Raw genomic sequence first — 14,781 nt, 5'->3', positions numbered from 1 at the left:
ATACTTCGAAAGACTGTCAAATCTCAAATCAGAGACAAATGTATAATTTAAAGCAAAAACTTTCATTTCACATGAATTAAATATTAAATACTCACATCTACAAGAGAATCTACTAACAATATGCAGTATACAAGAGATAACCTCGACCTTTCTTTCTTCAATACACTTTTCTTTCTCTATCCTTATATCAATCTTATTGGAAATACGGGTGTCACACCCCCACCCACCCCACCCTCAAATTCAAAATACAATATGCAGTCCTTGTATTAAAGCTCATCTATGTAATTTTGTTCCTTTTATCAAATGCCTTTCTGTAATTTAAGGCCATTCGGAATGTCATATTTTTATACACACTGTGCACTTCCCCATTTGTGTATGTCCTAATGTTACTGGACCTTTGAACAGCCAGTTCAACCTGGTAATATGATAGGGTTTTTCAAAGAGGAGAATGCATTTCTATTCTTCTCTCACATGAATTGGATAGCTAGCCCAGCTGAAGAGTCACAGTTCAAACTTCACAACCAAAGTAGCACGGCATAATTCTACTTTCTTCCATTCATAATAATTGATTTCATATAGATCATTATCTGATTGCATAAAACTGATAAATCAGTATAACCTGTTAAATACTTAGAAATTAACAACAGTAACACTGGAGCCACACCAGATGTATTTCATAGAGATTTCAATAAATAGCTGTTATCTTTTATCCTTCTACATTGTGATGATTTGTATTCCATATAATGCTTTCCTGGAGTAGTTAGCCTTATTCATGGCTATCGGATATTTTTTAATCAGTCATAAAACTCTCACATACAAATAACTGATAATACCCATGCTATTTTTCCACGACATAAACTGACTAATTTTGACCTTACCACATCTCTCGGTGACTTTTTTTGGTGCTGTCTCAGTAGCTGAGTGTAGCTGCCCACTTTGGGTTTACTCAACTTTGACTTGGATTTAGTGGACGGATCGATTCCTTCTGCACTTTTCTGCTGCTCCTCCATCCCATTGTCACTTCTTGCTTTGCCAGGTTCTAAATCATTCAGCATATTGGTTGCCATTCTGTGTATATTTGCAATTAGATGTCTACTCCACCTCTGTCACATAATGTAAACAAAAACGTTATCAATCATACGGATGTCTACTCCACCTCTGTCACATAATGTAAACTGATACCCATTTAATATGAGAGTAGAGTGTTGCTGATACCCATTTAATATGAGAGTAGAATGTTATTGATACCCATTTAATATTGAGGTAGAATGTAACTGATGCCCATTTAATATTGAAGTAGAATGTTACTGATGCCCATTTAATATTGAGGTAGAATGTAACTGATGCCCATTTAATATTGACATAGAATGTTACTGATGTCCATTTAATATTGAAGTGGAATGTTTGAGGATGCAGGAGGGACCTCCCAAATGGGGGGACCCTTCTCAGTTTACAAAATCTCAAATGACTGATCTTTGATTATTATCTATATTGTTGGACTTCAATGATAGCAGAAAAAAACAATATTTGAACAGGATTTTCATTGAAATTCATATTCAACCTTATGAAAGGAATATGTCTCCAATTTAGGACATTTCCATAACTGATGGGAAATAATTTACCCATGAAAGGAAAAAGATAACCTTTCCCAAGATAACCAAACCTTGAAAATCCCTGCAATATAATTTCGCTTTTGCCATCTGACTTTTAATGATATCCTTAACCCTGTACAAGAGGCTCATGGGCCATATTGCTCACTCAGCAGTTGCATTATCCATGTTCTGCCCCTGTGGCTTGATTTTACGGGTATCATTGGATATTCGTTTCACAATTTCCATTTCTGTGACTTTTGAGAAGATTTGTGACCTTGACCTGAGGATGACTAATTTTAAGGGGAAGGGAGTCTTGAGGAAAATTGCAAATTTAGAAGTTTTTTTTTCAGACCTTGCCCCTTAAGGGCGAGATCAAAAGATCAATATTGGACAAAAATCAAAATTCAAATTGTTAGAGGGAGGGGAGATAAAATCTCCTGTAAGATTCTGTCATCCGACATCGATTACACTTTACTGGAAAAATAAACAGGAGGCCCAAGGACCACATCGCTCACCTTGGCTCATATTTAAAGATTTTCCCTATATATTTGTATGCAAAACTTTGATCCCCCCCCCTTGTGACCCCATCCCACCCCTGGGGTCCATGATTTTCACAAACTGAAATCTGAAATATATCAGAAAGCTTTCATGTAAATTTCAGCTTTTCTGGCCCAGTGGTTCTTGAGAAGAAGATTTTTAAAGATTTTTCCTATATATTTGTATGTAAAACTTTGATCCCCTATTGTGGCCCCATCATACCCCAAGGGGCCATGATTTGATCAAACTTGAATCTGCATTATGTCAGGAAGCTTTCATGTAAATCTCAGCTTTTCTGGCTCAGTGGTTCTTGAGAAGAAGATTTTTAAAGATTTATCCTATATATTTGTATGTAAAACTCTGATCCCCTATTGTGGCCCCATCCAACCCCATGGGGCCATGATTTGAACAAACTTGAATCTGCACCATGTCAGGAAGCTTTCATGTAAATTTCAGCTTTTCTGGCCCAGTGGTTCTTGAGAAGATTTTTGAATGACCCCACCCCATTTCTGTGATTATGTCCCCTTTGAAAGGGACATGGCCCTTCATTTGAACAAACTTGAAAGCCCTTCACCCAAGGATGCTTTGTGGCAAGTTTGGTTGAAATTGGCCTAGCGGTTCTTGAGAAGACGTCGAATATGTGAAAAGTTTACGTCGACGTCACCGCCGACGATGACAGACAACAGACAAATTTTGATCAGAAAAGCTCACTTGAGTCTTTAGCTCAGGTGAGCTAAAAAGACAGGCAACTGTTAAAACCACATAATACAGACTGCCCAGCACTTGTTGACAAAAAATTAGGGCTAATTAAAGGGCTAAACTTATGCAATTTAGGGCTAAAAATAGGAATTTTATAATCAAATTGGGTAGTTTTAGAAATTTAAATGGACTTTAAATACCTTTGCAAATTTGACAATAATAAAACTCACAAAAGGCCCACAAGCCTTAATAACTGTCACCTGAGTATCATAGTCCGTACAGGGAGTCTCCTATTTGCATTTAAATTTCAATATGGAGCCCTTCCTGCGTATGTTTATGATCTTTCAAAATATGCACACAAATCCTATTCATTTACTGTACAGAAGGAAAAATGGAAGTTTGAAACATATCAATCATTCTAACACCCTCACTCCCTGATCCCTGAATTTCACAATTTAAGAAGATGACATTACGAACCTCATATTATGCATTTAAAGGGACTGATTCACGATTTTCCCCAAAATTTTGTTTTTCACTTTTAATGATCAAAATCTACTGTCTAAAATGTTTAAAAGGTTTCACATAAAAATTAAGGTTATACATTATCACAAAAGCTCATTTTAGGGAGTTTATTATTTGTTTTGTTAACAAAGATTGTGGTGTTATTGTTTACGAAATTTTCAAAAGAAATGAATATTGATCAAAGTTTATCATATCTTTCACATTTCAACCATTCTTTGGGTAAAATGTGTAATCTAAAAGTTGAAATTTGTGACTTTGCAGAATTAAGATGCTTTATATTACAAAATTATTGTTTCACGGGTTTGTTTGTATACATTAAAAGACTCGAGTCTTTGTTTACATAACACAGATTTTTAAGGCTAAAATATTGCTTTTATTCTTGCATTCAGAGAGTCAAAATTTTGGCTGTCAACATTAAATGGGTTATATTTTTAATGTTTAACATCAAAAAATGAAAAATATTTTTCTCAAAAATCGTGAACCAGTCCCTTTAAAATGGAGAAGAAAAAATTAAATTTTATACATTTTTATTATGTGGCCATATTGGCCCCATCCAAGGGCCTGAACCCCTGACACAGGAGCCATGAATTTCACAATTTAGTAGAGAGCTTCATGAACATCATTCTAAAATCTAAAACATTTTCACAATATGACCTTATTGGCCCCACAGATACTTTCCAATTTAATCATATTCCCTATTTTTGTTCACCTGTATTTTCTAATCTTGTTATTTTTCGCATTCACTTACTGCATTCTAACACAAGATTTTCATGAAATAAATGTAAAGGGTTCATATAGATAACAAATACATAGTAACAGTTATCAAAATATGAAGCATCTAAATGTCAGTGTGGATATAATGCCTCTCACATGTTACCATGAGGCATTCCAATATCAATGTACTCTATTTCATTTCATGTAACAAATATTTAATCAAAAATTTAACAAGAGGTCCATGGGCCACATCGCTCACCTGAGTGACTTTGGCCCATATCTGAAGACTTTCACTATATATTTGCATGTAAAACCTTAGTCCCTATTGTGGCCCCTACCTACCCCTGGAGGTCATGATTTTTAAAAACTCGAATCTGTACTATGTCAGAAAGCTTTCACGTAAATGCCCAATGGTTCTTGAGAAAAAGATTTTCCCTATATATTTCTTATGTAAAACTCTGATCCTCTATTGTGGCCCCAACCTAACCCCGGGGGACAAGATTTGAACAAACTTGAATCTGCACTATGTCAGGAAGCTTTCATGTAAATCTCAGCGCTTCTGGCTCATTGGTTCTTGAGAAGAAGATTTTTTAAAGATTTCCCCTATATATTTCTGTGTAAAACTTTGATCCCCTATTGTGGCCCCATCCTACCCCCAGGGGGCCATGATTTGAACAAACTTGAATCTGCATTATGGCTCAGTGGTTCTTAAGAAGAAGATTTTTAAATGACCCTATCCTAATGTTGCATTTTTGTGATTATCTCCCCTTTGAAAGCCTTCTGCTCAGGTGAGCTAAAAACACAATTCACTGCAGTTATTATTTCCACATTTAACGAAAGTTAAAAATGACACAGTAATATCTGTGCTGAAATATCATGTCCCGTTGTACCCCAGTTGTTCATGAATTGAATCCACTTCCAAATTCTTCCAGTAAAGAGTTTTTGAGGACATAAACAAAAGACATAACAGTATAAATATTCACAATGTCCAGTCAACTTTTGAATGATAGTATGATATTGTCTACAAACAAACTTAACACTTGTCCACTCGCCAAATACGAGTTAAATTTCAGGTGGGAGCATAAAATTGAAATCTAGTTAGCCTGTGTGGCAAATACATGAATCAGTTTTCTTCCGTGATCTTCATAAGTATTATTCTTTTCAAACAAGAGACCCATGGAACACATCGCTCACCTGAGTCACTTTGGCCCATATTTAAAGATTTTCCCTACATATACGCATGTAAAACTTTGATCCCTATTGTGGCCCCAACTTACCCCAGGGAGCCATATGTTTTACAAACTTGAATTTGCATTATGTCAGGAAGCTTTCATGTAAATCTTAGCTCTTCTGGCTCAGTGATTCTTGAGAAGAAGATTTTAAAAGATTTTCCCTATCAGTGCTCCCACTGGACCAGAATTCCTTTTCGCCACTTTTTCGGGGAGTGGTGCGGCACAAATAATCACATGCTTTACAATGGCCTACATTTTTGCAGTTACTCCCCTTACACCGGAAGTTGGGGGGGGGGGGGGGGGGGCGCTTACGATTGCGGTCCTAAGCTTCACATAAATAGCATTAACAAATAGTGTATAGTATAGCTTATGTTACCAAATTCTTAAGTATACCAAGTTTTAACAGGTTGTAATATATCTATGACAAAAACAAGGTTTAATTTCTTCGATTTTATGGAGAAAACGTTTTAAAGTATGCACTTTGTGAAATTGTAGAGTTGTGGAAGGGGGGTGTTATAGGTGTATTTGAAGTTTATTTCTGTCCAAATTATGCAATTAATACCAAGGAGTCTAATAGTAATCTGTTTTAAAAACGATGTAGACACATAAATTGAAAGCATATGATACAATCAGGCACGTAGCATCGAAAGGGGTGGGTGGGGGTGAGGGGGGGGTGAGAGAGAGAAAAGTTGACTTCATAATATTGTCTAAAATTTCTTGACAAGTAAATTTTAAAAATAATAATAATCCAAAGCTCGAGAGGGAAGGCGGCAAGGGTTGATTTTTCAGTTCCATTCATATGTTAAATTTTACATTTCCACTACCATTCACGACAATGCTTTTTCTAAGGGGAAGGGGGGGGGGGAGGGGGGGGGGCTATCCGACTATAGGTCTTTCTCTGCATGTGAAAACAACCAAGTTTGTATGTAATGTTAAGAGGAGGCAGACCCATTCTTGCTACGAGTCTGATGATTGTTTTGTGCTCGTTTGAGTAACTGAAGTGCAAGAAGAGGTGTAAGTCGATGTACACAAAATATAACTTTCAAAAAATCAAATCACACGCGAAAAAAATATTAAAATTTAACAAAAATATTACACTAGACATACCAATTCGAGATAATTAACATGCTTTATTTATTGGCACCTAGTGTACATTTAGCAACAAGTAGTTTTGTTCAGTGTGAAACCATATATTGGTACCGGTATGCGTTGGTTTTACATGTGTTTTTAGGCATATTGTATTGCATGTTTTGTTTGTGTGTTTTGGTTGTCGAAAATATTGATAAAAATTAATAATGAAGAATTGCTGATATACTAAGGACATCATGATTCTGATCTAAAGAAATCGAGGACTAGGTAATATTTACATACTTTATTACATCATAACCATACATTGCTTGCGAGAAAACCACACAAGGGACACGTATAAATGTAATTAGGGACTAAAATATTTTGTTCAATTATACTATTTTAAAGTCATTACACTTAATTCTTGGAAAAATTCCTTAACTGGCAATTGACTGCAATCAAAAATTGTAAATTTTCTATTTATTCCTTATATATGGCACTGTCAACTGAGGACCGCAATTTGCTGTGCGCCCTGTAATCAGGGGGAAATAACTCGCATAGCGTTATGGAAAATGTAGGCCATTATTTCCATCATATTATATATTATTTTATTCATTACACTTATTTTAGCATTTTGAATCAGTTACATTACTTAATCATATCCAGCAACCATACCTAAACATTTCCTTCTGAAATAATAAGATAAATTCTATTATGGAAATCAAAATTCAGATAATAAATCATATAAATATAAACTTCATGATGCTACACCCCTCAGTGAAAACATTGTGTACATTAGCCGAAATGCAGATGTCACAAAACATCAAGCCCAATTTAGAGTCGTATCTCAACCATTCCCTATTAAATTTCCGTTTTTGTATGGAAGATTTTGCAATTTGGACAGAATCAGATGTTTGAAGAGGTGGGGTTGACTGTAAAGCCAAACATAGATATTTTTTTAATTTTATACTGACTAGGGTCAGAAGCTACAAGTTTACGGTCAAAATAGAATGGGGTGCATAGTCTTATGAGATTAGCATTTTTATACTGTTGCGAACCGAACTTCAAAGAAAATTATTTATTAAAATTGCTATGTCCATATCAATGGTGACCGACCGCATTGTTTATGAAATATTCGAACTAAAATCAAACACATCAAAATCTTGTAATCAACGAGTTTGGCCACAAAAACAAACAATTGATGTATTCAGATATACATTATACACAATAATACGGCCAATTTAATTACCGGCCGGTTCTCTGGTTAAGAATTGACATTAATGTGGAGATGAAAACACAATAATGAATAAGACTTTAAATGTTAAACAATTGACCACAGCAGGGTAAACAGTTGTCCGATGTACTTTATTACATAATCACCGACTTTTTTGCAGCCATAAATTACCTGAGGCTGTGACCAGCTCTGTGTGCACTGGAGCGACGCGAGATTTCCGGTCGCACGCGTTGATTTTGACTGCATAAACAAACAGGCGATAATGTGTCACTGACAAAGGATTAAAAATACAATTTATTGCAAAAAGGGATTTTCGCCACTTTCAATTTTTTTTTGCCATTTTTGAAAAAAATTCGCCATTGGCGAAAATGGCGAAGCCCAGCTCGAGCACTGTTCCCTATATATTTCTATGTAAAACTTTGATCTCCTGTTGTGGCCCCAACCTATCCCCAGGGACCATGATTTGAACAAACTTTAATTTGCACATTGTCAGGAAGCTTTCATGTAAATTTCTACTTTCCTAGCCCAGTGGTTCTTGAGAAGAAGATTTTTAAAGATTTGTCCTATATATCTGTATGTAAAACTTTGATCCCCTATTGTGGCCCCATCCCTAACCCGTAGGCCATGATTTTAAAAAAGTTGAATCTACACTATGTCAGGAAGCTTTCATGTAAATTTCAGCTCTTCGGACCCAGTGGTTCTTGAGAAGAAGATTTTTAAATGACCCCACCCTATTTTTAAATTTTCATGATTATCTCCACCTTGAAGAGGACATGGCTCTTCATTTGAACAAACTTAAAAGCTCTTCACCCAAGGATGCTTTTTGCCAAGTTTGTTTGGCCCTTTATTGGTAATTTAGGTCATTTCTTTTGGTAATTTCAGTGATTAGCAGTAATTTCGGTGATTCTATGCACCCCTGCTGAGTAAAGTGAAAGCTTCACTGGACAATCCCTATCACCCCCCCCCCCCCCCTTCCACTTGGGAATAAAAGTTTCGTTTTTCAGTTATGTCAAATCTTAGCTGAACAGCTGCCTTGCGTGGTGTACAGACATATCACTAATTCAAAACGAAAGATCACGGAAAATACCGAAATAGGTGATTTGGTCTGTACATATTAAGATATCAAATGCCACATAGAGATGTTAGATGGTTAGCAGGTGTAAAAATACTAGGCCTAGCAGTGCCAACACCATATATTGATAATGACCCACTCACCCAGGTCCTTTACTCACATTATTTACGAACGTCCATATACGGGTTGATAAGATGTTGATGTCTAAATGTATGACACTTTTCATACACAACACAATGAATACACCTTACGGTTACACACTTCTGGTGCAACATTGAAATTTACCAGCAAATGTTGTTAGAAAATCGAATTTCACCACACCACGAATTCGGAGCACATCGCCCCTCAGCTACTGTGAATAGGAAAAGGGCGAAAAGTTCTGAATGCATACCACGTTGGTGTGAATGTCGATCCCGACATTTAAAATGGAATAAAATGCAGATTACTAGATAATTTTACAATAGAATAAAATCACTAAAACTTAATGCTTTTGACAAAAATGAAAGACCCTGGCCATAGTAAGATTTATTTCAACTCTCTCTCTCTCTCTCTCTCTCTCTCTCTCTCTCTCTCTCTCTCTCTCTCTCAGAATTGGAACCCCTAACTGGAATCAGTTTAACACGAGTTGCAGTAAATATATCATATATATTTGGAGTACCAAATTAATATAAAGACAATTACTGCAACCAATCATTTCATTGATGCATGAGCGCATATCAAATCAATTATTGATCTCATCACCCAATCTGTAGTGTTGCGATCTAAGTGAGCGGATCATAGGATCGGATTTTAATCAGATTGCTCATCACCTGAATTGATGCACACATCAGTTAAATATTGTGGGAAATTGATGCGCGCATTAAATAGATTATTGCTCTCATTAATTGAATTGATGCGCGCACCTCTGTAGATTCAATATTGAAGATATATATATCTTAAATCATTTACAACGATTTCGTATAAGAAATTAATGTGCGTAAAATCCTTCACTTAAATAAATCAATAATTCAGAATTGTGGATATGTTGAATTAAAGGTGTCTCTTATCAAATAATTACTCTCTAATTTTAATACTTTTTGCGCGCATTGATCAATTGAATTAATGATTTAATTAATTCAATTAAAGAGGGCAATGGGCATCGATTGAACTATTGCGCATAGGGTCTATTATAACTACTTCGTACGTTATGGATCAGCTTCTTGGACGAATAGGACATGTCCCATTTCACTCCGCTTGAAACCAAAAACATGTAGTCTGCGGAGTAAATGCGTTTGTAGATTAGTGTAGTTGTAGTACTATGTGTATTTATGTTGTTTTGATATAATTCTCTGTTAATATTGGTCATATTATGTAATTCTTTTCGTTTGTCCTGAAGAAGGGACAGGTCGTCCCGAAAATTTCACAGGTGCTTGGGTTCAGCCCCCCCCCCCCCCCTCCCCCTACTTTTGAAAACTAGTACCTTCACTGGATATTATAACGTACAGAAGTGAGGGTATTTTTCAAAGGGGGCTTATTTTGAGTTATTTTGGACCTTTGAGGTATGCAAGATATTGTTGACATGCATGCTTTAGAGAGATTTTCAACACAAAATTAATTAAATCAACTCAGTCGTGCAGGTTATTTGGGGGGAGGAGGTCCTGAACCCAAGCACCTGTGGAAAATTTGATAGTCTGGCAGTTCGTGTCGTTGGTCACTTTAGTGTTTTGTACATTTTTTTTGTTTTTGTATTTGACCTGGTATCCACGTTGTGGATCCGACACTTCTAGGTATCCGGTGTTGGAACTTGTGCTTGTGTGTGTGTGTGTGTATATATATATATATATATATATGTGTGTGTGTGTGTGTGTGTGTGTGTGTGTGTGTGTGTGTGTGTGTGTATACATTTCATTTTTTCATTATATATTTCATTGGAAAATCCATTTTTATAAACACTTATTGTGAGGTCAATATAAATCTGATTTCCATAATTTTTTCACTTAAATTATTCAAAATTGTTCACATTTCTTTTCTTGGAAAGCTAAGCAAGTTGTGACACATTGGTCATTGAGAATGATTTATGAAATCATCAGGGGAAAATTTCTAACATCAAAATACAAGGTGTTTTTTTTTTTTTTTACCAAATCTGAGCCATAAAATTTCAATTTCGCATATGATGGATGATTTTTACCACAACGCCTACAGATAGATCAACTCCACTACTGGCTAAACATCAATTCAATTTATAACTTAATGGTATACATTTTTCACAATGCAGCACAATTTATTTCCCCCTGAATACAGAGGGCACGCAGGACATTGCGGTCCTCAGTGGATGGTGTCCTAAAAGGAATAGATAAATTTTTTACTATTTCTGGTTACCAGTTAAGGAATTTTTCTCAGAATTAAGTGTAATGACTAATCAAAGTACTGACAGTACTGATGGGAGTAGCCTCAAAATTTATAAACTATGCTGTGTCTTCATTACAACCAAAGGGCAATTTTTTTTATGTCTACATACATACAGATTGGTAAGTTAACACTTTGTCTGGATTGTATTTTACTATTCCAACAATCATATTACTCTTAAAATTGCTCATTTGGTCAAAATATGTCACTACATAAATATTATTATTAACATTAGAGTTCATTATTCATATGTTGGTATAATATTGCATGATATTGTCCATTTACTTGTGTATACACCCGATTTGCAATTCATATATGTATGTACTCGTTTCCCCCACATGCTACATCCACATGTAGTTCGCAGTTCATGTAATCCGTGGTTAATTTTGTAAACTTTTTTGAAATTTCCTTTTTTATAAGCTGCATGTCTTGCTGTTAAATGCATGCCCTCTCGGCCCAAAATTGGAATAAACTTATCTTATCTATTCTAGCACACAAACATTTTCTGAAAAAAAATCCACACATAACTGAATACTTCTTGGGTTTATGCTAATTTTATCTACAACTCCTCATTTAAAAAAATGGAGGGATTGACATGACTTACACAACTAAACACTTCCTCATTGTTTAAAGTGCAAGAGCTTGTACTTAATCTCAGGCATTTACTTATCCTTTATCTTTAAAATTGTCTATGATCTTGCTTAAAATTCGTAAGCATCAACAATTGACAGTGAAATATCTACATTTTATTCAATCTACAAAATTCAATAATTTCGCATTGTGGACAAAACTACTCATTGCTCATTGCACATCAGCACCGTGTACAATGCCACATGCGGGGACCGTGATCGGTGTAGCGCGGGGTTGTGATTTTGAAGCGACGAAAGTAGGTCAGTAAGTATTCGAAGCCTTATTGTGTTTAATTGAAATAAATCTAGATAGTCAAAAGTATTGCACGGAAGACAATAGTTATTGACAAGCTAGCACTAGGAATTGGGGAGTCCAGAACTCCTTCAAAATACTCAAACACTTCGACAATATACAGGTAAGGTAGGCGCTGGGTATATTTTTCGGTGTATTTAATGAGAAATCTTCATTCCTACTGCATAAAGTCCACGTTTTTTCAACCAGAAACATTCCCTTTGAATGGTAACTCAATATTCTTCTGAAGAAACCGACAAAAAATCATGATATGCCGAGTATTTGACTGAAAATCCTGTGTGGCGTAGGGGGGTGAAAATCTTGTGGCGTAGGGGGACCGAGATTTATTTTTACTTTAGCAAAGTTTCTTGTCAAAATCCACATCTTGAGCACAGCGAACATATAAATGTCAAATTCAAACTTGTTTAAGGCTACTCCGGTATTTGTACAGTAACCCTATAATGAAGTGCCTTTGACATTTTATATCATTAAATGTTCATTAAAAAATATTCTCTAAAAATATTACCACGACACCACATGCTTAAAACATTGTTTCATACCTTAATGAAACTGACATGGATTCTTATTATTTCAGATAGTGAAATGACCAGAAAAAAGAGCAATCTGTGGTTAAATAAACCCAAACGAATAATATTGGCAAAAAAGAGGAATTTAGAAACACCACTAAACGTTACTCCGAAAAGACAGAAAAATTCTTCATTAACTATTAAGCGAAAATCTCCCTTAGGAATTGTAACACCGAAACGTCAACGAATTTTTTTCACCTTATCCCAAATCCTGCTCTCCATTTAAAGCTAATTCAAGAGTACCACGATGCTCAAAATTACACCACCTCATAGACAGTGTTGCCCAGAAACTGGAAGCATTGGGCCTGAACTACGCTTTTATTTCTTTTCTGACATTAGTTGAGGAACGCAAATTTCCACTCAACAATTTATCTTTCCTTATGCGCATGCGACTCTAGGTGACGTGTAAGGTTTGATTTTGTCGAATAATGCTTCCCGCATACATGACATATATGTACTTGCTGGGTTGATTGAGAATCCACTTCTTCTATGTGGTCAATGAAACTGCTATCCATTTTATTCTACAAAAAACGAATAACTTTAACATATGGATAACCGTCAATCACGCGTGATAGTTTCACTTGTGTACCCTTTAATGCCTGTCTTTGAACAAAATGATTTAAGACTTTTCTGTATAATTTTGAACCAAAACAATATTTATATGCAATGCTGAAGATGTGAACTTTGCTAAAGTAAAAAGAAATCTCGGTCCCCCTACGCCACAAGATTTTCACCCCCCTACGCCACACAGGATTTTCAGTCAAATACTCGCCATATCATGATTTTGTGTCGGTTTCTTCAGAAGAATATTGAGTTACCATTCAAAGGGAATGTTTCTGGTTGAAAAAACGTGGACTTTATGCAGTAGGAATGAAGATTTCTCATTAGATACACCGAAAAATATACCCGGCGCCTACCCTACCTGTATATTCTCGAAGTGTTTGAGTATTTTGAAGGAGTTCTGGACTCCCCAACTCCTAGTGCTAGCTTGTCAATAACTATTGTCTTCCGTGCAATACTTTTGGCTATCTAGATTTAGTTCAATTAAACACAATAAGACTTCGAATACTTACTGACCTACTTTCGTCGCTTCAAAATCACAACCCCGCGCTACACCGATCACGGTCCCCGCATGTGGCATTGTACACGGTGATCAGGTACCAATGAACAGAACATCTCAAATCAGTATCTCTAGTGTTACCGTAATATTTCTGTTGAAATATTTCGGTGGGTTTTTTTCTCCTGCGATACAATCTACATGTATTGAAAATTAAATTCTGTGTAAATCAACTTAATTTCTTCTTGCAATGCAGTTACTCAAATGTGCACAAAAATATTATCATGCATGTAGCATCAGAGGGTCATTTCCCTTTTATTACAACATTCAAAGTTAGTTATTTTTACATGCAAAGTTCGATAGGCTGGTTGTCCCCCTTCTAAGAATAGTATTAGTTGTGAATTTTAGTGGAAAAGTAAAATTTAACCGACGAATTGAAAGGAAGGACCAACCCTCGACTCTTCCCCCATGATTTAGGATTGGAGCTTTAGTTTTTTATAATTAGTATCTTGCTTGTAAAGAATTTTCAGGCAGCAATTTGTGAATTCAACTTCTTTGCCCCATCCCCACTTTGTTTGAACGATGCTACGTGCCTGATTATATTATATTCTTTCATTGTGCTTTAAAACAGATTACTTCTGAAATTTTCGTTATTAATATCTCATGACCATACGGTCAGTGAAAATGTAGGCGGAGCCTAATCTAAACAGATGTTATTTACCTGGAGTGGCCAGGGTCTACCCAAGTGTCAATTGCTATATCCCATGGCACTCAGAGACAGAACATGGTAAAAATCTACCTGTCCATGCTTTTTTTTTTTTTTTTTTTTTTTTTTTTATAGTTTTGATATACACAGGACCTGTCTCAGAGTTTCTGTGGTCATAGTGTTTGAATAATGGTTGTATTCCTAAGGGTAGCTGACACAAATTCTACACCCACACCCTCTTTCTCTCTCAGTCATTGACTCAATGAATTTCTGTTATAAATATAGAGGTATCATAAATTGATGACATAAATTATTTCAATAAGTTACAAGTTTTAGAAATTATTGTGCAAATTATTGTTCGATTTCTGATTGTGTAATTTATAATAGGTACATGATAGAGAGGAAAAAATTACAATTATATTGTAAGTGCATTGTTCAGGGGTCTTTTTATAAAC

The 14,781-nt window shown here is 35.6% G+C and overlaps 1 protein-coding gene across 3 annotated transcripts in view; it reads right to left on the bottom strand.

The window, feature by feature from the left end:
- LOC125653691 (DIS3-like exonuclease 2) overlaps positions 1 to 9,056 on the bottom strand; it is a 34,664-nt gene extending 25,608 nt beyond the window's left edge. Inside the window, exons 1-2 of one of the 3 annotated variants that reach the window (XM_048883257.2) lie at positions 8,956 to 9,056; positions 879 to 1,103 (exon numbers count right to left, since the gene is read on the bottom strand). In XM_048883257.2, the coding sequence (XP_048739214.2) occupies positions 879 to 1,067 (189 nt within the window). In that variant the 5' untranslated portion in view covers positions 1,068 to 1,103; positions 8,956 to 9,056. Of the gene's footprint in view, positions 1 to 878; positions 1,104 to 8,813 lie in introns of all 3 variants that reach the window. The other 2 variants (XM_056147195.1, XM_056147241.1) reach the window with 2 other exon arrangements.
- Positions 9,057 to 14,781: the final 5,725 nt, after the last annotated feature.

Source organism: Ostrea edulis, chromosome 1 (assembly GCF_947568905.1).
Source record: "Ostrea edulis chromosome 1, xbOstEdul1.1, whole genome shotgun sequence".
In the NCBI taxonomy this organism is placed as follows: Eukaryota; Metazoa; Mollusca; class Bivalvia; order Ostreida; family Ostreidae; genus Ostrea; species Ostrea edulis.
This window is presented reverse-complemented; position numbering and strand designations above follow the sequence as displayed.